At 34.3% G+C, this 25,561-nt stretch overlaps 2 protein-coding genes across 2 annotated transcripts; one reads left to right on the forward strand and one right to left on the reverse strand.

Annotated features, from left to right (window-relative positions):
• The first annotated feature begins 21 nt into the window (after window positions 1–21).
• arpc3 (actin related protein 2/3 complex, subunit 3) lies at window positions 22–5,288 on the forward strand. The gene is made up of 7 exons (NM_001002114.2): window positions 22–119; window positions 557–656; window positions 800–876; window positions 3,058–3,126; window positions 3,201–3,327; window positions 3,408–3,502; window positions 5,027–5,288. The coding sequence occupies exons 1-7, from the start codon at window positions 114–116 to the stop codon at window positions 5,087–5,089; spliced, it is 537 nt and encodes a 178-aa protein (NP_001002114.1). The 5' UTR covers window positions 22–113; the 3' UTR covers window positions 5,090–5,288.
• A 2,171-nt stretch (window positions 5,289–7,459) lies between these two features.
• Window positions 7,460–13,724, reverse strand: ube2g1b (ubiquitin-conjugating enzyme E2G 1b (UBC7 homolog, yeast)). The gene is given in 5 exon segments (NM_213530.1): window positions 7,460–8,513; window positions 10,137–10,315; window positions 10,397–10,494; window positions 10,637–10,739; window positions 13,531–13,724. Coding segments are annotated over 5 exon segments (510 nt in total). The 5' UTR covers window positions 13,574–13,724; the 3' UTR covers window positions 7,460–8,426.
• Window positions 13,725–25,561: the final 11,837 nt, after the last annotated feature.

Genomic DNA, 25,561 nt, shown 5'->3' on the forward strand with positions numbered 1-25,561 from the left:
ATATTGTACTGGAAACTTCCTGTATCGGTGAAGGGTGGGACAGGCGGAAGCGACGGCTTGCAGCGCTGACATATTCATTTCTGCCTGCTAGGTTTGGGACATATTGTACCAAAATGCCGGTAAGAAATATTCACACATAACGATTTACACCACGAGCGCCATTGTTTGCTTTATAGGCGGTTGTGCCACGTTATACGTTAGAGCAGCGGGGAGCTAGAAAATATTTAGCTCTATTAGCCGAAGAGCTAATGTAAAAATCATGATACTCTCATCGTTTTTCCACAAATTTGACAGTTTTACGAATTTATTTATTTATTACATGTTTGAGTTTATCAAATGATCCCAAATATAAACATAGAAGTGTCAGAAAATGCGTTGTTTAAAACAGAATTGGTGAATCAGGTAATGTTGCAAACAACTGGATTTCCTCACTTAAATTAACGTTGTGATTTTTTTCTGTAAATATTAGTCCTTTTTAAAACAAATGTTTGCTCCGTCATATTGAAAAAAAAACATTATTAGTCTTGCGTTTTATGTCATCTTTCACTCTTTTTAGGCTTATCACTCAGCCCTGATGGATGCAGACACCAAACTGGTGGGCAATATGGCATTACTGCCCCTCAAAACACAGTTTAAGGGTCCTGCTGCTAGAGAAAGTAAGACAGGATTTACTTTTGTACTATTTAGGATCTAACAGTTAACTTACTTTGAGATATGAGATGTGTTTAACTCTACCTTAAATGGTCATTAGTAAAGAGTGTCTGACAAACCAGATTTCCTTCCTGTTTTTTATTACCAGCTAAAGACACAGACATCATTGATGAGGCCATTTACTACTTCAAAGCCAATGTTTTCTTCAAGAACTATGAAATAAAGGTAAGGAGCAAATGACCGTGCTGGAAGCGTGAAGGAGCCTGAAAAATGTACTTGCGTGCCTTAACCTGCATTCATAGTTCTGCGCTCAGAGAAGAATTAATATTCACTTTGTATTCGAATTTAAAGGCATGGTTCTCTCAATAATGAAAATTTACTCACCCTCAAGTGTTTCCAAACCTTTATGAGTTTCTTGCATATTTAAGAAGATATTTTGAAGAACAATGTAACCATTGACTTCAAAAGGAGACACAAATTCTATAAGAGTCAACAGGCCCGTAGCCAGCCTGGTGAAAGGGGGGGGGGGGGTCTTTTTTACAAAATGTGGACCTTTTTGATGTTATTCGCCTTACGTTCTATTTAATTCAGTGACATTTTAAGCCCTAGTTTTAGCTAGATTGTTGGGTGGTCATCCTAACCACACTTTTTGATGTACCAAAATATTTTCTAAAGATTTACAATACTGAAATAAATACTGAATAAAGAATACTTATCTTTAAAATACAAATGTATTACATTAGAACAAAAAAATAGGAATCTGTTGAAGTTTTAAATTAAAAACTAGTCTATTGTCATTTGTTAGGCAAATAACAAACTGACCAGTACATTCAACTTTGCTCTGTCAGAAATTTAAAATTATTATTATTTTAAATAATTAAAAATTTAAACAGTAATTACATTTTTGTTTTAAGAATAAGGTCCCAGATTTAGAATAAAAGTTACTGAAATGTTTTCTCTATTTAACAATACAGTAGCAAAATATGAGTTCACATACATTAGATTGCATGTTTTCTTGCATAGATGGATGTTGGAATCATGAAAAATAAATGTTTGCATTGACCAAATAGATTAGCTGAAGTCACACGATGTGATGGCCAGCAGAGCGTTCTGCTTGATCTTAAAGCTTTTCGATGGGTTATTTTTACTATTTATGATGACATAGCAGTCAAAATAGGACAAACAAGCCTAAGCCTATGTAGCAAATTGTGGACCTTTGTCAGTGGGTCTTTCGAACCTACTTTTTTTTTTTTTTTTAATCTATATCCTCTTTTGTAAGAAAGTAAGTCAAACAGGTTTTGAACTAGTGAAGGGAGAGCAAATGATGGCATTATTTTACGTTTTGGGTGAACTATCCCTTTAAACTGTGTACCTATAAACTGTATGTATGCACATATTATTTACTTCAGTTTATATCAGATTTTGAATTTGTTGGATTTTTGATTGAAAGGGATGGCTCTGTGATAGGTTGCACATCCTCATAAGGGCTCAGCATTAAGCCTTGATGTCTATGTTGGTCACTAAACGGAAATGAAAAAGATATTTTAGTTGATCTTTAATTTGATTTCCAAGGCAGTGTTTTCATTTATAAAGGCCATTTTCCCCTAACTGTATTAAATGTGTGCTTCATTTTAACACAATAAGACATTGTCAGGCTGTTACCAGTTTGAGCATCAAAAACAGTCATCTGTCCACTGGCATTTAGATCTGTTTACACAGACAATAATAAAGCTCAAGTGCATGAATGCATCTACATTGCAAAGTTACTACTTCAGATATGTTATGTTTTTAAACCCTTTTAATGCGCAAGTTTTGAAAAGCTACATTCCATGCACTTGTTGTAAAAAAAATTCTGTCTTTTATGTTTACTTTTTAAAAAAATTATTGGTGACAAAATAAAGTAAAAAAAAAAAGCATAATTAGCAGTTTTGTGTCTAAAAATGCCATGTATTCTAAATCTAAATCTCTATAAGTGTCGTGTGTAAAAGTCATGTAATATCTACTTTTGTCATGTCATATATTTATAATACACATACATACATACATACATACATACATACATACATGCATGCATACATGCATGCATACATACATACATGCATGCATACATACATACATGCATACATACATACTTTCACTTTCACTAAAACATTCCTATACAAGCAGTGAAGTAAAGCCCTGCTCACCTCAAATTAAACATGAATATTAAATTTGAATAATGTTGCTAACCCAAAATATACAACGGAGGTCAATTAAAATCTCGTTCGCTTTACTAAAGGAAGAAATTCAAACAGGTTTGGAGTAAACTGTAATGAATAATCATGACTGGGAAATGTACATTTTGTGTGAACTGTCCTTTAAATGTTAAAGATTTTGTATTAAAATATTATTTTTAACTTGCTTTAGAATGAGGCTGATCGAACCTTGATCTACATCACTCTTTACATCTCTGAATGTCTCAAGAAACTCCAAAAGGTAATGAAAGATTCATACTCTAATAGGTAATGCTTCATACATATCTAACCTTCAATAATATGAATGCTTTACAGTGCAGTTCACGGGGCCAAGGAGAGAAGGAGATGTACACGCTGGGCATTACCAACTTCCCCATTCCCGGAGAGCCTGGTTTCCCTCTCAACGCCATGTATGCTAAACCCTCCAGCAAGCAGGAGGAAGGTATGGAGCAATAAATGATGGGTTTATTCAAAAGGGATATTTCTGGACTGATTTAATACTGTATTTTTTTCTCTTGACAGAAAACATGAGAGCTTACCTGCAACAAATCCGCCAGGAGACCGGACTGAGACTGTGTGACAGAGTGTTCGACCCTCAGACAGACAAACCAAGCAAGGTGAATTTAATCGGCAGAGTATCCGTGGGTTTTTAAAATGTCTTAAATGTCAAAAGCTAAATTTTAGGCCTTAACAAGTCTTAAATCTACTGAAATGTTGTGTTGTAGGTCTTAAATATTTTGAATTTTAACAAAATTTGTCATGTATAGTTACCCAATCTGGCCATTACCATCCATAGAATGACCAACAATCCATATCAATAAAATGTTTCACTTTTATTTAAAAATTGCATTTAATTACTTTCCTTACAGTAATATTTGCTTAAAAGCTCTCCATTTATTTACTTTTGAGGTTACTGACCTGGCCTATATTTTTATTATTAATATTAAATGTATTAAATTGTAATAATTTTTTAAGGCAAGTGAATGTTTTTTCTAACTGCGATATTCGGGGGGAAATGTCTTTAGCATTTAGCTCTGTATAAGTCTAACATTTTACTCATAATGTTCTTAAAAATGTCTTAAAGTTAACTCAGTGAAACCTGCAGAAACCCTGAATTAAATATTAATTCATCAATTTATCTGGCAAGACTAAAGGATTTTTTGCTGTTATCTTGCATTGGGACGTTTTTTTAAATGACAGTGAAGGAAAAATGTGCTTCAAAGTAGTTACTGTAATGCAAACAAGAAGAACCGAGGGAAAAAAGTCAAGGAAAGATTGCTTAAGGCACATTTTTTTTACTTTTTAAGGTCACATTCCTTTTCATGATAGTTAAAACATTTGTCTACAAGTGTTTTTTTAATGACAATTAAACCAATTTTTCTTTTCAGATTATACTGTAAAATAGAACTTCTGAACATTTATATTTGTATTGTGACTAAAGCTGCGTGTGGCTCTCAAACGAACTCTCTGCCACAAACTGAATATTATTTACAACTTTATTACCTGTTTTTCACAGCCTATGCAGGTTCTGTTCACTAAAGTAGACGTGCGCGCGTCTATCATTTAAGTAGCAATGAGGTAACAGCTCACGGTCAGCAGCTCACGTCACTTGTGATTTCCCGGCCGCAAATACAGTATTATATGAAGACAAAAATGACATTTTTAGGTGAATTGTACCTTATAAATACAGTATGTGACTCTTTTAATATCATTTGGAGGTGTCCATGTTGCTGAGCAACCCATGTGAAACAATGAAAAGACTCGTGCAGCCGCTTTTGCTTCTTTTCTGAACTTGAAAATATGACAGCAGCAGTTGGCAGAATCATAGAAATGCTGGATTAAGATCGTCTAGTGGGTCGAATCGAGATCGCAATCTTTTTTCAATTAATTGTGTATTCAGCTATTATTTTCTCAAACACATTTCTAAAGTCATTATTATAATGTTCAACCTGTATAATTGTTCAAGAAAGTTTTGCATTATATGGAAACATTTTAAATAAAATTGAAACATTTTATTAAATTGTACTACATTGTACACTGTAGAATATATGTTCCCTGAAATACTCACACCAAAATTCACAAAAACATTTTGACAAACAGTGATTATTTAATAACACTTTCTCCTTTTTTTTTATCTACAGTGGTGGGTGTGTTTTGTAAAGAAACAGTTCATGAACAAAAGTCTGTCTGCACCGGGCCAGTAAGAACCTACTCAGGATCTCAGTTGGTACCTCTGTGCGGGATGTGGATGGATATTTTTTTTGTCTGTCTGTTTTCTTTAATGTTTATGCAAACCTGTTTACCCTTATTCAGATTTTGTACTGGTTATATCAAGTGTATTTGATTTCTGGTCTGTCATGTAAAACAGCAGATGATCAAATAAAAGTCTATTGAAGAGAAACAGTATTATTATTAGCGTCTAAAGACACATCAGTTTTCTGAATTAGCTTTTAATATTATATTTTCAGTATTGTAGCCATACAGTATGTGGGTCAAAGATGTAAAAAGCTTTTATGAGTTTCTATTTCAGTTGGTTTCCAAGACAACATTTTCTCATCTGATATACAAGACAAATTTATTTATGTAGCACATTTCATACACGATGGTAATTCAAAGTACTTCACATAACCAGGAATAAAAGAAACAGGTATAAGAAAATAAAAACAACAAAGAATAAAAATAGATTAAAATGTGTTGAAAGTCTCAAACGAATGAAAAAGAAAAGAAAGACACAATAGTGTGATCTGTTGAACGAAGCACAGGGCTCATTCAGTAAAGGCACAGCTAAACGGATGTGTTTTGAGTCTTGAGTAGAACGTGCCTAATGTTGGAGCACATCTGATCATTTCTGGAAGCTGATTTCAGCAGCTGAAGGCAGATTCACCCTGCTTTGACTGAACCCTTGGAATTTCTAGTTTATTTTATCCTAGAGATCTGAGTGATCTGTTTGGTTTGTATTCAGTGAGCCGAGTACTGAGGTCCTAGGCCCATTAAATGATTTATAGACAAGCAATAGTATTATAAAATCTATTCTGAATGTAACTGGGAGCCAGTGTAAAGACCTGAGGACAGGTCTGATGTGCTCTGATTTTCTGGTTCTGGTCATAAACTTGGCAGAAGCAGTCAGGATGAGCTGCAACTGTCTGACTGTCTTTTTGGGAAAGTCAGTGTGGAGTCCATTACAGTAATCCATCCTGCTGCTGATAAAAGCATGAACAGGTCCTCACTGGAAACAAAGCATTTAATTCTTGCAATGTTTTTGAGATGATAGTATGTTTTATAGTATGATTTAGATTGTCTTTACATGTCTACCAAAACTTAGATCTGACTCCAGATTCTTTTTTTGTTTAACCCCCTAGAGCCAAAGTGTATGCATTCACCTTGAGAACCTTATCTGTTCCCAAATGCAATTTCAGTTTGACAATACAGATTTAACCTTTATTCCATTTAGTAAAACATTTGCAATAACCACACTGTTTGGTATAAAGTTCGTAATAATGGTTTTATTCATTCAAACTTACTAAAAATAACAAATGACATTCTTCCACATTGTGACACTCAAATTAATATGCCATGGATCCCATACAAACTGGAGAAATACACCACTGAATCAAATTAAAACATGGCTTTGACCAATTGAATATGTACAGCTTATTGCTTATATGCTGTTTTCTTTCCAACAATAAAATGACATTTGCATTAATAAACACCAAATAAATCTCAATCAGACCATCTCTTAGAACTTTAGCTGCGTCCCAAATGGCACACTATGCTCTAACACACTCAACAGCATTGTATATCAATGTAGTGTCGTCCCAAATGGAACACTAATAGGTTTTTTAACAAGTGAAAATTCAAAAATGTTTTCCTGATGATGTTTGACAGTTGCCAAATTAGGGAAATAAATGACCAAACTACCCGAGATTACCTGCCATGAGTATAACTGCATACACCATCGGGAGGCGCTATAATCACTCTCATAGGAGAATTTAGCTTACATAATCTAAAATAAAGTAATCCAGCATCAGTGTCCGAAAGCTCCACCCCTTCCGCTACATGAGCATAGCGGTGGCTGTTGAGTGCGTGAAGTGTCCAACATTCCACACTTTAACAGATAAATAAGAGCATCATCCTGGTAACGTGCACTTCTTATTTTTTTTTAATTTATTTTTTTTAAGAGTTTTCAGTGTGAACGCAATAGTTTTTATACTACAAGACGGCGTAAAATAGAGCATAAGTATGCGATTTGGGATGCACCTAGTGTCTCTCAACCATGTTCCTGGAGGTCCACCAACACTGCATGTTTTGGATGTCTCCTTTGTCCGTCACACCCATTACAGGTCTTTCAGTCTCTGCTAATGATCAGAATTAGGTCTGTTTGACTAAGGAGACATCGAAATTGGGCAGAGCTGGTGGTCCTCCAGGAACGTGGTTGAGAAGCACTGTCTTAAAAGATGTTTTGCTAAGAACCTTATATGCACCTTTAGAAGTCGCTGAGGTAAATGCTGTTTTATGACTGACAAAAGACAGAAACAACAGGACAAAGACTGCGAAATAAAACAAAGGGACAAACATTAAGACAAATGCTACATTTTAATGAGCAAATTACATGATGGGGCTTTCAAAAACACAAGAGTGAACGGAACACTCAAAAAAATGAGGCTACAAAAACTACGTGTGAAAGGGGAAAATGTCACAAAACAAACGACCGATAGAGCTATGGTACATTACATCATATTTACATACACAAAAAATACAGCTTCTGAGCTTACCATTTATACAAAAAATATTCTCTGTCTCTCATGCAAATATCGAACTTTGTTTTTTTTTTGGTTTGTCCAAAAAGAGGATTCCAGCTCAAAAACTGAACAGACATCGAGACGGACTTGACATCACTGAATACAATTTTCCTTTCAGATAGGAGAACAACTTAAGGCAGCAGAGAAAGAGATGGCCTTCTGATTGGCTCATCTGTAATATTGTTTTGTTTAATAAGAGAACATGAGGGAAATCGGCAGAGATTCTGACCGTCAGCCTCTACTAGTACCAGAAACGCACGAAAACACGCCAGAATTGCATAAAAGACTTGGTTCAAAATCGATGGCTCAGTGGCAGATAAAAAAAGCGAGTCATGCAGTACATTTCATCATAATTAAGATAATAAATAATTCAGACACACTAGAGGATGGGGAGAAACCGACATCAAAGAAAACGTGCTGGAACTCAAGCATTCAGATAGAAAACAAATGATAATAATCCTATGGTGGCTTTGCTCTGGTGCAACTCCAAATAACCGGTGAATAAAAAAGGTGAAGCCCTACTGACATTTGATTTATCTAGGAGAGAAGGGCTGGTGAGAATTTGGATTGGATTTTTACATGATCAATCATTGCCACACTGCGATCGAACATCAGTAAGATTGATATGAACTTATAAAGGGTTTTCAAATAAGCACAGAAATAAATCCTGAAACTGAAATCTGTCTTTGACCTCAAGATATGGAGATGGGAACTGATTGTGTATGCGGTAACAAATGTAACACTAGTCGAATGCCATCTCTTGGCTTTTCCTCACGCAGCGGGCGACTTTCCTCTTGAACTCGCCATTAGGGTCATCTCTCCATTCCTTCTGCAAACCCAAACACAAATGGGAGAATTTCAGTCATTGGTTTAGTTGGACAAAAGATTAGTTGGGATTCATTTGTTTTTAAATAACTTTATTCATTTCACTATACTGACACTGAGGAGAAGAAACTAAAAAAAGGACTGTTGTTATTTGCTTTGTTTCATGTGCGCACAAAAGTATCCTTGTAGCTTCATGATGTGCTGATTTAACCACTGAAGCAATGTGATGTGTTTTAAGGATGTTTTGTGGTATTTTTTTAGATGTTGAATGAGTCAGAAACCTTGCTGTGTCTGGAGGATAAGGGAGCTCTCAGATTTTGCCTAAAATATCTTCATTAGTGCTCTGAAGACAATGGAAGGTCTATGGGGTTTGTAACAGCATGTCTGAGTAATTCATTAGAATTAAATGTAATTTTTGTGAGAAATAACCCTTTTAATCAGGTGACAATTTGGATAAAGAGTAGGGAAATATACTAAGTGGGTCTTGATTTCATCAAAAATTCCATCGATGATGATCTTCTCACTTTCTGAAAAGGTCTATAACCACCATAGCATTAAGGCTCCAATATTACCAAATTTCTCCCCATTTTTTAAATTGCACCATTCTGCTATACTTGATTAAACAGTGCACTGTTCAAAGTCAAAAAGATTTAAAAGTAAAATATTTAAGCTGGTTTGACTCATTTGTCTGTCAGCGTTCATCAATGTCAAAAAGATTTAGACGGCTACTGACCAATCAGATTGAAGTAGGCAGCGTTTATAGTTTCCAGAAGCAGAGCACAAATGGAGTATACGTACAATGAATTAAAATTTTTAGTAAGCCAGCTCAATTGCTTTCTTTCACTTAATGTTGGAGAAATTATTACTTTCTTGCTCCTAAAACAACTTAATGGGGATGTGGAGTAAAATGGTAATGCTTCTTCTTCTTCAGTAAATCCATGATCAATTTATATTAATGGCAGGACACAATTACTACATTATTAATTTGCATTAAAGTAACATTGTCTTAGAAAGGCTCCAATTTCATTTCTTTTTTGGAATATTGCAGTTTATATATACTGTTTCCCCAAATTCATGCAGCCATGTAATTCACTAACACAAATATTAAATTCTCCAATTTCCCAATAATTCAATCAAAGTATAGTTAACCCAAAAACTCACTCGTTTCAAACCTTAATGAGTTTCTTTACTCAGTTAAACAAAAATATAAGATATATTGAAGAAAACTGGATAACCATTGATTTCAAAACTATTAGTTTTTCCTACTATGCAAGTCAATGGTTACTGGTTTCTAAAATTTTTTAAAGGGTACCTATTTTACCCATTTTACAAGATGTAAAATAAGGCTTTGATGTCTCCTGAACGTGTCTGTCAAGTTTAAGCTCAAAATACCCATCAGATAATTGAGGAGTTCTGTCCAAACAGCTTACAAACATTGATTTTCATCAAAGGTGCCCTTTAAATATGTGTCCTTTGTATTCAACAGAAAAAAAGAAACTCATAAATGTTTTAAACCACTTGGGGGAAAATAAAGTGTGTGTACATTTTCATTTTTGGGTAAACTAAAAGTCCAATTTGATTTCATGACTCCAATTAAACAATGTGTTTGAGAACTGACTGAACTCACAGCTGCGTCCACATTGGCCGGTGAGTCACCGTTGGGATCGGCTAACATGGAGATCACACTAATCATGATGGTCTCTACAGTGTGGATGGGCAGCCAACGCTCCTCGGGTTTCTCGTAGCCAAATTTGTCCTCTCCTGGCTCATGGAGGATGGAAATGCACACATCTCCGTTCTTCGCAACTGTTTATCAAGATAAAGAACAATATCCGAGTCAGTCGCAACAGAAGTCTACATACTCATCAAAAACTGACACACGCTCACCATTAGGATGCCAAATCTCGGTAATGAACTTCATCTTGGGAGGCCGGAGTGGGTAATCATGAGGGAAAATGAGATGTGCCTTAAAAAATCCACCTTCACTATAAATCAAAAGCAGAAAAGGTAAGTAAATACTTTTGTTGGAGGAGATTTTCAGCTTTGCAGAAGACTAGATTAGTCAACAAGCCACTCAAATAGCTCAACCCAAACAACACATGGACGCTAACAGGATTGGTTACTCACAACATCGTGTCCTGAGGACCGATTACTACAACCTCCCACTGATAGATATCGTCGTCATCAATCAGACCAGCAGAAAAACCTTCCACTGGGTTTTTGTTGAGCTCTGGAAGAAGAAAATTAAACATTTGATATTATTTTAAGGCATTATGACTAATCAATCAGGTAAGAAATAAAAATAATACATTTAAAATAGGGCTGGGCAGTAAAAGGTATCGATATTTATTGACCAAACACCATTGTCAATACCGATAAATAAATAATTCAGTTTGTAGTTTCAGTATGAAGCGCTATAGTTTTATTAAAATGTGGCTGCTTAGCACATGCCTTGGAAGCAATGCCAGTAAGCTTAAGTGTTATCTACAATGGAAGGGCACGACTTGGACGATGCGCGTATGGGAGCGACGCACACATGTTGTGCAAGTGGTGCGCACATGAACCGCATGCATTTTTCAGCCGTACCAAGTTGAAAACATCTGAACTTTTCCGTATGCCGCAAGCATACCGCAATTCATGCAAGTAGACTAACCAATCTGCTTCACATTTTGTATGGAATATGCACATTTCAGTAATAATGGCAGACTAATTACCTCAGACAAACATAGCGCACTCAAACACTGCAGTGCTTTTTACATTTCTACATAAACTTGTATCGGAGAACTTCTCCGTAAACTTGCAACCTTTGATGGTTGCCTAATTATGAGAGATGCCAAGGGAACGTGAGCACAAAGCTTTTCACTTCAGGTCAAAAAATAACAAAAATTGCGATAATGAGTGCGGTGGCTAACAACAGTGACAAGATAGTAAAAGGATTTAAGGAAGGATGTTGCCCGAGTGGCTTTTTGGTTTCTTTTCTTGTGCATCCCAGCCACTAGCTCCCTTTTTGAAAGATTTTTTAGCAAAGTAGGTAATGTAGTCATTCATCTTCACAATTTGTAATGTTGCAGTATGTATTTGAACAATGATGGCTGGTTCCTTTACTTGAAAGCTAAAATTTGATTATCTTTATTTCTTTTGTTTACAGAGTTTGAGGTTTACTGTATCATTATTATTCACACCTTACAGATGTTTATCTACCTCAAAGTTTGCTTTGATTGTCAGTATTTACACCTTACCATCACATACACTTTATGAAATATTATCTATCAAGTCTCTATAACACTTATATATAAAGAGATCACATATTTTGTTTAAATATTTTTGATTTTTTGACTATTAAACCTAATTGAATTAGTAATGTTGATACAATAAAATAAAGTGGTTAAAATAAAAATCCTAATAGTCCTAAATGGTTTGTTAAAAAATATTTAATAATTATCAATATAGAATGATATGAAACATGATAAGTTGCTTTCTATAGATAATTTAATAAAAATAAAAAAAATGTTAAAAAATGGGTGAAACAGTGTTCTGTTTTATATCAGTGTAACAGGATGTAATGATTCACCTGAATCGCGATTCCAATTTAAGGTGAAGAGCCCTTTAATTTTTTTCTTAAATGCTGCACATTTTTTGCAAAATGATATATTTTCTGCCATAACTAAATTGTTATTTTAAAAAGAAATTCAAAAATAATAATAAAACAAACTAAAGAAGACCCTTTGATAGGAACAAACTAAAACTGTGTCTGTGTTGAGATTTTCCTTTTTTTTTTTAATATCAGCATATCTATGTTTTCTGGCATAAGCTGAAGTCCTTGCACATTTACAATGTCCCCAGCTAAAAACTCTTTAGGGGTTGAGATAACCTTTCCTTAACCACAGAGCGGGGTCTACAGAAGTGGTCAATAGGCCCTCTAATCCAGGGGACTGGCTACTGGAAAAAAACTATAATAGGATAGAGACAGGAGTTGAACATGATTATGAAGGTGAATAATTATTATTATTGTAACATATTTAAATAAATGAAACAACATTCTGGCATTTGAATATGTAATTGTCTTTCTTTTTAATGACTTAAAAAAGTATCACTGACAATTAGCTACAATTTTGTGGTTTAAAGAATTAGGACGAAATAAAAATATAGAAAAAGATCACTCAATTTCTCTGCATTAATGCATTTCATAATATAACAAATAAACTTAAATGTTTTGAGCACTTTTATATTCAATTATTAACAAAAGAAAATCTCATTGACTTTGCTTAAAAGTGAAGAAATCTGTATTTGGTGGATTATTCCTGATTTCCAAATCACAGTAAACAAAACATTTGTCATTTTGACCAATTGTCAATTTCTCCCAAAAATAAATAAATAAACTCTAAATGGCAGTTTATTGATCAGAGATTTTTATCACAAACTTTATAGAATAAAACAAATATTAGCATCTCACGTAAACCCATTCTTTATTAATGAAGTGAATCTGAAAACTTTAGCGTTCTCTTATTTTATATTCCATTGTGATCACATGTATAAACAAAAACAAAATGATATTACTTTTATATAAGATGTGTAAGTACTAATATACATATAATATGTAATATAGTTAATAACCTTAATTTGTTTCAGAAGGTTAATAATTTCTCCATTACATACTAACACGTGTCAACTAATGCTAAAACCAGCTTAGCTTTCACCATTTATTACCACTGTTTATTTAAATACATAAAAAAATATGTTCTAATTTTTTATTACTACCTTACATAAATTTCCAAAGACTAATGATCAACATGTTTATACCTGACCAACTTATTCAACTAGCATGCTAGCAAACCCTTCTGACCTTATTACTTTACAAGTGGAAATACGAAGCCTACATGCTCTTACACAAACACTAACCCTGTAAGTTTCATTACACACTATGTAATCTTGTTAAAAAGTACAAACAGAACCGATAAACATCATTTATAACACATAATAAATATAAATCGTGCTATTCACGCTAACAGTTAGCCACTTACCTGCTAGCTGTTTTCGCAGAAGCAGGGCCGATTGCTCAGTCATTTTATTTCAACTAATGTTAACTAAATAAATAATATCTTATTAACTACTGAATAAAGTCACAGAATTAAATGCTGGGAAGTCAGAGTTGTTGGACACGCAGCTTTTGGACAGTGTGTGTGTGAGATCTACTTCACATGCGCCGAGAACGGATACATGTGATACTGGCACTGACCTCAAGGCTGTGTGTCACTAGGTAGATATACCTACTACAGCAGTTTTGGACTTCTAATTGGGCGCTTTCCCGGTTATGACGCTAAACACTGTTGTCTATGTAGGTCGCTCATTAGGATTTGAAGCACAGCCAAAACAGACAGCTCCACTTTTGTTGATCATTCTGCTGAAAATCTATAATATACGTTCAGTTACAGGTGTCACGTTTTAATTTCAATAATAAAATATAGATTTACTTTGTAAATGATGAATATTTTGTGGTAATGGTAGAAGCCATGTAGTAAATTTCCTTAACGTTAGTGTTTTCCTGTGACTCCCAATGAATTTTCTATTGTTTTCTTTGTAATTAAATATCGTTTCCTTAAGTAGAGATGTAACTTGGATTCATATGCCCATAATCAGTCTAGCTGATACATGTGTGGTCAAATTCGTTTTTCACAGTCTAAAAATAACACATCTATCGCTCTCTTTTTTGTCTTCAAAATTTTGTCTTGTTTTAATTTTTTTAGTGCATTTTTTTAGGAAATATTTTTAGTACATCAAAAAGTGTGGTTATGATGACATCTGACTAGTTAATCCAGTAAAAAAAATCACTAAATTGCAGTATTTAAGTCTTATAGTATCAATTGGTTAATATTTTATTCATAACCCACAGTAAATAAAAAAATAGTAGTTAATAGTTACATAAAAAGCAACAACATGCAAAAAGACCTCCGCCTTTACTTTTTTTCATAGGATTGTGTATTAGATTAGATATGTTAGATTAACAACAAAGATTGATATTATAGCACCAGGTTAAACTTTCTGACTCCTTTATGGTAATCAAATACATTGAAAATAAATACTATAATCTGATGTAAGAGAAGTCTTCTTTCACTGTATTGTTTTTAAACAGAGAAAACATGTACAGGTAACTGTATTCTAAATCTTGGACCTTATTTCTGAAATAAAAATGAGCAGTAAAAAGATGTGAAGCACCAGAAGCGGACCATATTAAATTAATTTGAAGATATTTTGGCTATTGTTGATATCTAGGAATGATTTAAATATACTTTTTTTACCAAAGAGACCAGAAAAATTCTGCAGAATTCATTATAATTAATTTATTTATAAGTCGTTTTCTGTCTAATAAATGATAATGGGCTACAGATTTCTTACTTTAAAACTTTAACAGATTGCTATTTTTTCCTAATATTATATGATGTAATAAATTTGTATTTAAAAAATTTGTCTCATTTAAATTTTTTATTGCAATTTTTTAGGAAATATTTTTAGCATATCAGCAAAAAAAAAAAATAATCCAGCAAAAAAAATCACTAAAATTCAGTATTTAAATCTCATAGTTAAATTAAAACTGTGGCATATAAGTGCAAAAAGGTCCACTTATTGAGAAAAAAAGAACCACCCCTTTCACCAGGCTGGCTAAAGGCCTGAATGTATATTCCAACAAAGAATCTTTATTTTACTTTGTTTTACAAGGAACTGAAAAATTACTTTTGTACTACTCAGCAATAGAAAGACCATTTAAACTGTTCATTTGTGCTCTAGTTTAAAATGTTTCGATAAATGTAAAGGTCCTGCTTGTTTGTAATTGCAAGAATTTTATTTAATTGTTTATACTCTTGTTTTTTGTATTTATTTTTTGTGATGTTATTATTATTTTCCTTCTATCACCCTGGCATTATTTTGTTAACTATATTGTCCCGTATCTTTTGTTTAAAGCATATATAAAAAATATAGAATAATATATTGTCACCTTGGAATCATAAAGTTCTTTCTGCGTTCTGGATGATTTTGAAATAATGAGTATCAAAGTTTTTGCATTCCATAGCAAACAGTGTGTGTGTGTAACAATTGTTTTTTAAATAAAAAGTCCTAAAATGTAAACAACATCACATCATGTAAATAAGTTTTCATTTAATAAATATATGTTAATAACTCTGTTTTGACAAAAATTATACTAAAAAGGTAACGTTATGTTGGGTTGTTATGTTGAATATAAGTTATGAATATAATAATATTTGAAAACCCCTATTTAATATAATAAAACACATAATTACTAAGTTACTAAAACATATAATAAAATATAATGTAAAAAGTAAACATTAGTATAAAGACTCCTATTTTCAATTTTAAACAGTCTTTGGAATAATAATAATAATACGGCATTGCATCAAATTAATTTTACGTTATAAAATGTAAAGGTTTACTATTATATTTTATTAATTATATTATATTATATTATATTATATTATATTATATTATATTATATTATATTAATTATATTATATTATATTATATTATATTATATTATATTATATTATATTATATTATATTATATTATATTATTCATTAATTTTCTTTTCGGCTTAGTCCCTTTATTAATCTGCGGTCACCACAGCGGAATGAACCGCCAAGTCGCCATCTAATCCAGTATATGTTTTACGCAGCGGATGCCCTTCCAGCTGCAACCCATCACTGGGCAACATCCATACACTCTCATTCACACACATACACTAAGGCCAATTTTAGCTTACCCAATTTACCCTCGCGAACACGGGAAGAACATGCAGACTCCACACAGAAATGCCAACTGACTGAGCCGAGGCTCGAAGTATCGACCTTCTTGCTGTGAGGCGATCGTGCTACCCACTGTGTCACTGTGCATCCTATATTATATTATATTATATTATATTATATTATATTATATTATATTATATTATATTATATTATATTATATTATATTATATTATATTATATTATATTATATTCATTCATTAATTTTAGTCCCTTTATTAATCTTTATTAATCATGCTGAATATGTATATACTTAGGTTTTAAATTATCTTTTACATAGGCTATAAATGAGTACGTTTAGTGCAATAAGAAATAGTACACTAGATGGCAGTCACTGCTTACTTGTCTACTTAAATAGGCAAGAAGCACTTAGAAAAACATTGCCTTTCGTTAGATTTTAGACTTACTAATAAATAAGGATAACAATCATATCATGCTTTTTCATTTGATAAATATGATAAAATGACTAAACATGAGGTTTAACCGTGCCTTCAGATCAGCCTAAATCCGTGACTCTGGTTGGATTCATAAAGCCTGGCTGTGCTTTAGCTGTTCTTTATCTTGAGAGCTTTACAGTCCGCCTGACATGCCAGAATCTTACATTTGCTTTTTTACAGAGCCATAAAAGGCACACATCTGGCTCGCATCCCAGAGACTGATACCAAACATAGACTGAATATGGGAAAGAGTTGTTAGCGACTACATTCCACATCCGTGAAACTCAAACAAGGGGATGGTTTTCTGAATAAACAGCAGCCCTCAGGTGACAAAAGGAGTCTCTGAATGCGCAAACAAACTAGGGAACACTTTACCTTAAAGGGGTCAGGACTCAAAGTTGACTTGATCTTATGTCAAAAAATAAGAGGTTTTGTTACCATAATAAAACATCTTGTGAGTTAAAGATCCTAACATTTCATCCATTATAAACAATGTAAGCATTTATTTAATCTATGTAGCTGTAAAAACGACTTGTTTGAAAACAAGGTGGGATGTGACATCAAAGTGATACAATCATTTGTTTATACAGTGCACCACCTTCAGAGCATAGGCCACGCCCACCAGCATTCAAATTGTCAATAGCCTACTGGACAACATAGAATGCAAGCAGGAGGCACGGTGACTCATTGGCTAGCATTGTCAACTTACAGCAAGAAGGTTTGCTGGTTCAAGTCCCGGCAGGGTCAGTTTGCATTTCTGTGTGGAATTTGCATGTTCTCCCTGTGTTCACGTGAGTCCAGTCTCCCTCAAAGTCCAAAGACATTCAGTACAGGTGAACTGGAAGTTTTCAGGTTACTCTTATGGACTAAGGACTTTTGCATTCATTCATTCTCTTTTCGGCTTAGTCTCTTTATTAATCTGGGGTCGCCAGAGCGCAATGAACCGCCAACATATCCAGCACATGTTTTGCAAAACAAAAGCCCTTCTAGCTGCAACCCATCTCTGGGACTAATCCGTACACACTCAGGGCCTACTCACACTATGGCATCCGTACCGTGCCCAGGTCCGTTTCCCGGATCGTTTGAGTAGTGTGAGTGCGCTGAATCGGGCTCAAGCACGGTTCACTTGGCCGGCCCTGGCCCGGTTGGAAGAGGTGTGTCTGAGCGCGGTATGCTTGTGTGTGAGTGCAAAACGCGCCAAAGCCCGAAACTGAAAGCGAGATTTGACTTTTAAGGGGCTGTTTCATATGGATTTATTAATCATTCTTACTGTTCAGTGAACGCAAACTGCCGTAGTTTATTAAAGACGAGAACTCCTCACAGCACGACAGTTGCGCGGCTTCAGCAGACCTCCTCATTCCTGCAGCACGAGAGCATTATGATTGTTTTTGAGCGCCATAAGTGGCGGATCTGTTCGACGAAATATCTGACTGCGTGTCACCGCATCCCTAAGAACTCTTTGGTGAAATATTTGACTGCATGTCACTGCATAATAAACGACTGAAACGATAAAACTAGAGAAATCTCCACTGTGTTGCTGAGTGAGAGAGCGCTTCTCACTGAACAGCTCAGCAGCGATGACGTAAGCGTGCCGAGGCCCATATGTGGTGTGAGTGCGGGCCGTCAGGGGAGACAGGAGGGGGGACAAGCGTGCTTTGGCCCGGTTCGAGGCAACTGTACCTAGTGTGAGTAGGGCCTCATACACTACGGTAACTTTAGCCTCCCCAATTCACTTATACCACATGTGTTTGGACTGTGGGGGAAAACGGAGCATTCGAACGTAGGGAGAACATGCAAACTACACACAGAAACACCAACTGACCCAGCTGAGTGACCTTCTTGCTGTGAGGCGACAGCACTACCTACTGTGTCACCGCGTCGCCCCCAGGACTTTAATAGCCATGTGAATTTTCTTTTTAAAGAAATCGTAAATTATTCATTTTTAAACTGGGTCTGCTCATCCAGATCAAGTGTAGGCCACTCATGCAGGATCATTCAATCTTATATGAATTGTCAGAATGACCAATATGGCCATTCTAGTAGTTCTAGAATTTCTCCAATGTTAAAGTCCTTGTAAAAGGACAGTGTGAAATCAAAATTTACAATATTTTTATTGCTAAGCACATGGTTATTCTTTATTTGAACAGTTAATCTGTGCAAGTTAATCTACTGATTAACAAAAAGATGCAATATCTTTTTTTATTATTGACTTCAATTACAAACATGCAAAATCTGATCTTACACAAAAAGACAATAATAGTCACAATGATAACTAGATTCTTAAAGTTTGAGAACAAACTTTGAGGCTGGCTTGTGAAAGCCTGATGGTAATAGTTTATTTAGTTTAAACAGTTTTAAAAAGTATGAAAAGATAGATAGATAGATAGATAGATAGATAGATAGATAGATAGATAGATAGATAGATAGATAGATAGATAGATAGATAGATAGATAGATAGATAGATAGATAGATAGATAGATAGATGATGGAGGGATGGATGGATGGATGGTGTGCTAGCATGAGTCAAACAAGCCAACCCCTGCTTCTCTACGATGTTCTGATACTTTTATATAGCTGCTGTTATATTGTTGCTAGGTTAGTCTGTTTTGTTGCTATGGAGTGGATTGACAGCTTAGACTGATGATGTATCAAAGCTTTTGCCAGTATGAACAGTTAAAAGCAACACCCATGTCTCTATCACAATGCAGCATGACGATATCAATCTGAACCTCTATAATGGAAGTCTATGGGACCGTTGCTAGGGTGCCGTATCTGGTTGTTAGGGGTGTGGCTAGAAAGTTAAAAGCTCATCAGTTATTGGTAGTTTGGTAGTCTGAGTTAAATGAGCCCAGTTAGAAGCCTGTAGGACAGTCTGATGCAGACTTATGAGGTCACAAAGTTTGGTCCAATGTTAAGTCAATGGGATTTTTCTGACGGTCCCGGGACGTTTTTCGGAAAACCAAAAGTAGGATCAGTCGGAAAAGATATAGCAACCCGAGTCAGACCAGTTTGGAGGTCTGGTGTGAGTTTGGTGGGCATAGCTTGAAAGCTCTAGGAGGAGATAGAGTTTAATTTTTAGTCTCAGAAGAAAAATAGGATAACAATAGTCTGGCTTGCTACACAAGCCAGCCTAATAACTTTACAGATCAGGTTAAATAATATTATAAACACATATAAAACAGTAAAAAAGAGAAACAAAAGTGGGACAAAAATTACAAATTAAGCAGAGATACATTAAAAACACAAATACAGCAAGAGGAAAGAAGGACTTATGTATCCATGATATTTCCAAAATAATTATCATAATAATCAAAGAATCTATCATTTTTAACCAATCTAAGAGATTTAATAAAATACATCAATTTCCAAAGATGCAATATCAGACATGCACTCAATGGAGCTAGTGATGTCACTGTGAGGGGTAGGGTTGGGTCTGGTCATTAAAAAGCAACTGAGCACTGAGTCTGCATCCAGACCTCTCTCGATTCATAGACTCAAATAGTTCAAGGAAGTGCTTTGTGGTTAATTCAAATAATGTTACATAACATCAAATACACAACATACACAATTTTATTTTTAGAAACTTTGTACCTTTCAAAAGTAAAACCCAGCAGCTGTCTTCAACAGTAATGACATTGTAAGTGTTAACTTCCGGGAACTAGTGAGAGGCTCCTTGAGCCGCCATGTCAATTGAATAAACATTCCATTGTAGTCAATGGAGTTGTAACAACTCTCTCTCTCTGTCTCTATGGCTCAGGGTATAATGAAGAATTTTTTGTTAGATGACAAAGCAGTCAGATGTACTGGATCTGACAGCAGCAGCATTGAATATGTATATAATTTTATAATGCTTTGTCTGTGAATGTTGATTAATGGAAAATGTTGTCAAAACCCTTACAGTAATACAAAACTAATCAATAACTATAGGACACTGATTCTGTTTCCTATGCAATAAAATCAGCCAATCAAAACATTGGCAATTTACTGACAGATTTTATAAGCCCTAGGCCCTAAAATCAGGCCTTTTCACTAAGACAGTGAGAAAAAGGGTTGCAAATAATTGCTTTGTTTTTTTTTGTTTTGTTTTTTACTGTAAAAAAACTAATTTAATTAACATTATAAGTAAACCTAAAACAAAAAAAAATAAATGTCATGGCATCTTTAATCAGTCATTTCAATCCATGGTTGCCAGATATTGGTCATGTGCCTTATCTTTTGTTAATATGCACTTGTCACTTCGCTGTTTTACAGCAAGAGAGAAGATGGAGTACATTGACTAAGCACGATTAGATCCTAAGTAAACATCTAATGCTTCTCTGATTCAAGCAATCCAGCTCATTCAGCAGCCACAGGTTGATGTTTATGAATGCTAATAAGTAATGGTAAATAACAGTTCTGAATAATAAAAACTTTGAATTATTTTAAGATTCTTGTAGCTGACCCATTGAAGACATAAATCTATAAAGTGCATCTGGTTGGGCCAAACAGCTTGACATTTTATTGAACAGCACTGAGATGCTGAGCGAGCTGCTCTTTCTCTCTCAAGCCTGCTGCAATTAATGTGTCAGTCATGAAGTGTGTGATAAATTGGCTATTACTTGCTCAGCTGACCTTTTAAGTGAATGGAAACAAGATACACAAAAAAGAGAGAAAAGAATATCCATGTATAAATGCACAAACTATTTTTTAATTAAATAAAAATGGTAACAGTTATGACAAAAAAAGAAATATATTTAATATTCTATTAATTTAATATTTATACATTTTATATTCAATATATCTCAAATAATTAAAATCTACAATAACTTAATTAGTATAAAATCACACTCATTTACAAATGCAGCAGTTTCATTTATAGAATCAGAGAAAAAACGTTTATACAGTAGGCCTATGTAAACCGTTTGAATGAATAAATACATTTTTAATTAAATGCTGTTTTTTATATATAGTTTCCACTTTCATTTTTATTAAGGTTAAGGGTTTAGGTTTTTAATTTAAATGTTTTAATGCTTAATGATCTTTAGACATTTTGTTTATTCTATTATTTTTATTTATGGTGAAAATGAGTAATGTCCCCAGAATATAAAGTAATAAGTTTAAGTTATTTATGTATTTTATTTTATATTTTATTTTAAACAACATATATTTGATTTCAAGCAACAAAATTTTGTTTCACTTTTAGTTTTACTTCAACTATAATAACCCAATATATTGTATTTATTTGTTGTATTTTTTATTTATCAACTTGACAATTAAATGTTCTAGATAGAACATTCTATGCGATGTGGGTATGTGAGTTTGTGTAAACCATTAATCTGATAATTTTCAGCTTAGCCCCTTTATTCATCAGGGGTCACCACAGCGGAAGGAACCGCTAACTTATCCAGCATATGTTTTACACAGCTGATGCACTTCCAGTAACATGTTAATTTATTTAAAACTCCAAATATAGATACTCAATGACTATAGAATATGCCTTGCTGGGACTTTGACATAATCTAAGAACACATTCGGATCACCATCATCATTTCCCCCCATCTAAAGTATCCTTCAGGGTATGATTTGGGAATAAAAATTCATGATGTTCAAGATCAGTGTCAGTCACCTTCTATTGCAACTGTCAGCAGCCTCGACAGATGGGCTGTGAAATGAATCTGAGTGAGCTGTAAGATTATGAGTGCCTTTTGGACATTTCTGTTTCCACTAGCCAAGTATGGAACCACACGAACATCAGCCTACAGTTTTTATGCATTCAGCCATAACTCATTTAAACAACTTTTGAAACTGTAAACAATTACAGAATGTTTACTTTATTTTCTAGATAATACCACAAAGAATCATATTTGATTATGAAATCGACTTATAAAGAAGAGATATGGAAAACAGCATGTCACATCTCCATGACAACCCAGCTCTGGCAAAACTAATTTAGCTGTTCCCTATCTTTTCATCTATTCGCCTTTAGTGTTGCAGAATGGCTGCAGAAACAGAGTCCAAGTTAATGTTATGATGTTGTTTCATTCTGTCTTTTCATCAGTGAGACAGTGTGCAGTGAGCTGTGGGCTCAATAGAAGCCTTTTCTCCTAATAATGTCTTGGTAATGGTGAAAAACATATATCAAAAGCACTATGTAAAGAAATAGAGGATTTGCATATGCTTACTTTTTACATTACTACTGAAACAAACTTACGAAGAACAGTACAAACATTTTAAAGGTTTGGCACCATGAATATTAAATTCATTTGAGAGATTACTGTTCTGCATCTTAGTTCAGTCATTCATTTCATTTTCTTTTCGGCTTAGTCCCTTTGTTAATTAGGGGTCCCCACAGTGGAATGAACCACCGACTTATCCAGCATATGTTTTACACAGCGGATGCCCTTCCAGCTGCAACCCAACACTGGGAAAAACCCATACACATTGCATTAACACACATACACTACTGCCAATTTAGCTTATTCGATTCACCTATATCGCATGTGTTTGGACTGTGGAGGAAACCGGAACACCCGGAGGAAACCCATGTGAACACGGGGCGAACATACAAACTCCACACAGAAATGCCAACTGACCCAGCCGGGGCATGAATCAGCGACCTTCTTGCTGTGAGGCAATAATGCTACCCACTGCTCCACAGTGACCCCCATCTTATGTTTTATTATTATTATTAAGAATGAGTTTAGGAATGAGAAATGAATCTTCCATGTATGAATTTAGAACACATGCAAAATGTAGCTTCTTTGCAATTTCCCCATGTATTTTCTTATGTGCGAAAGAAGATGACTGTATTTTTAAAAACAGAAGTAATAAAACTTTAATTAAAAATATTGATGAAATTGATATTCATTTTTACACTAAAATAACATGACTGCAATACAAACTGCAATAAACAATTTTAAGAGTCCACAACTTTAAACTGGACTTTAAGAGTCATGTTTCAGGTGCTCATACTAACTATCAGTCATTAATATACCCTGTAAACCTGGATATGAACACAAGTAAACACAAACTATTTGATTTTAGTTTACTCCAAGTAAAGTGTGTTAATGCTTAAGATTGGAAAAAACTCAAAGGCCATGTTGGAGTTAATGGATTAAGGAAATGAATAGCAATCTTGCTCTGGAGAAGCTGACATACACTGAAAATTACAAGGTTTTTAGAAAATATGGACCCCTTTTCTGGGCGATGTGATGGTGAAGTAGGTAGTGCTGTCACCTCACAGCAAGAAGGTCGCTGGTTCAAGCCTTGGCTGGGTCAGTTGGCGTTTCTGTGTGGAGTTTGCTTGTTCTCCCCGCGTTCGCATGGGTTTCCTCTGGATGCTCCGGTTTCCCCCACAGTCCAAAGACATGCGGTACAGGTGAATTGGGAAGGCTAAATTGTCTGCAGTGTATGAGTGTGAATGAGTGTGTATGGATGTTTCCCAATGATGGGTTGCAGCAGGAATGGTATCCGCTGGATAAAACATGTGCTGGATAAGTTGGCGGTTCATGCCGCTGTGGCGACCCCAGATTAATAAAAGGACTACGCCGAAAAGAGAATAAATGAATGAATGGACCTCTTTTCAACACTTTCTTAATCAGGTGGACCATGCAACATTTTTTTGAGCTTTTAAACCCTTGTTGGTGTCTTATTGTATTGTTCAGATGTCTTACATTTCAGCAACAATTACCAAATTTGTTTAACCAGCACACAATGCAAAGCTATGAAATGTAAGGTACAAAAATGTATGGAACATTGTTTTTATTTATTTAATTATGTACTGTTATTATTTGAATCTATTTACATTTATATTCACCTTTTAACCATTTGTCTTTTTATTTTTATATATAATGTATTCAAAACCTAATAAATATATTTTGCAATCATTTATTATAATAGTCATTGCATAAACTATAATAGGAGTAAATCTACCTCTGAACCTTTAATTTAACCCCTGAAGATACCCTGCATAATTCAGCATTTTTCTGTCAGTGCATTGTAGGTACATGTTAAGAACACTAATGTAAAACAGTTTATTAGTATCATAAAATGTGTTATTGATGTTAATTTAAGTCAGTGATGTGAATAATTCAATGATTCAGCATTCAACTGAATAAATCATTTTGTCACTGTATTCAAAAGACTTGAGTCTCTGATTCAAAACCACTTTATTATACTGTCTATATCAGGACAATTTGTTTGCTATTGTTTTTCCTTTTTTTTCTCTCCAAAAATTACAAGTACAATACAAAACAAAAAAATGTCTTTAGGAGATTTAAATGATTTGAGGCTAAACTAGATTTGATGTATTATTTGAATTTCATTTAAAAAATACTAAATCAAAAGTTATTGCCACTAAGAATAATGTAAAAGCATTAGGATATTATAAATAACAACACAAACCTGTATTTTTTATGCTGAACAAAAATAGAAGCTATTTAAAAAAAAAAAAACTGTAAACATTGACTTCCACTGATTTTGTTTTTCTCACTATTTAAGTGAGAATATAACATCTTTCAAAATATCTTCTTTCGTGCTCAACAATAAAGGGAAAATAATAAAAGGTTTGGAACTACTTAAAGTTGAATGAATAGTAGGAGAAATATCCCTTTAATAAAACGTAGATAATTCAGACATAAATAAATGTACATGCACATTTCTTTGCTGAACTACACCCTTTTATCATCTGGAGTGACGTCGGTCACAGAAAGCAGGGTCAGCTGATCCAGGAAAGAACGGGATTTCCGGAACAGCGCAGCCAATGAGCGCATTCCACATGCGGACAGCGAGAGCGGTGCATGCGGATCAGGAGAGCGGCGGAGC

The sequence above is a fragment of the Danio rerio genome, chromosome 21 (assembly GCF_052040795.2).
Source record: "Danio rerio strain M-AB ecotype USA chromosome 21, GRCz13ab, whole genome shotgun sequence".
In the NCBI taxonomy this organism is placed as follows: domain Eukaryota; kingdom Metazoa; phylum Chordata; class Actinopteri; order Cypriniformes; family Danionidae; genus Danio; species Danio rerio.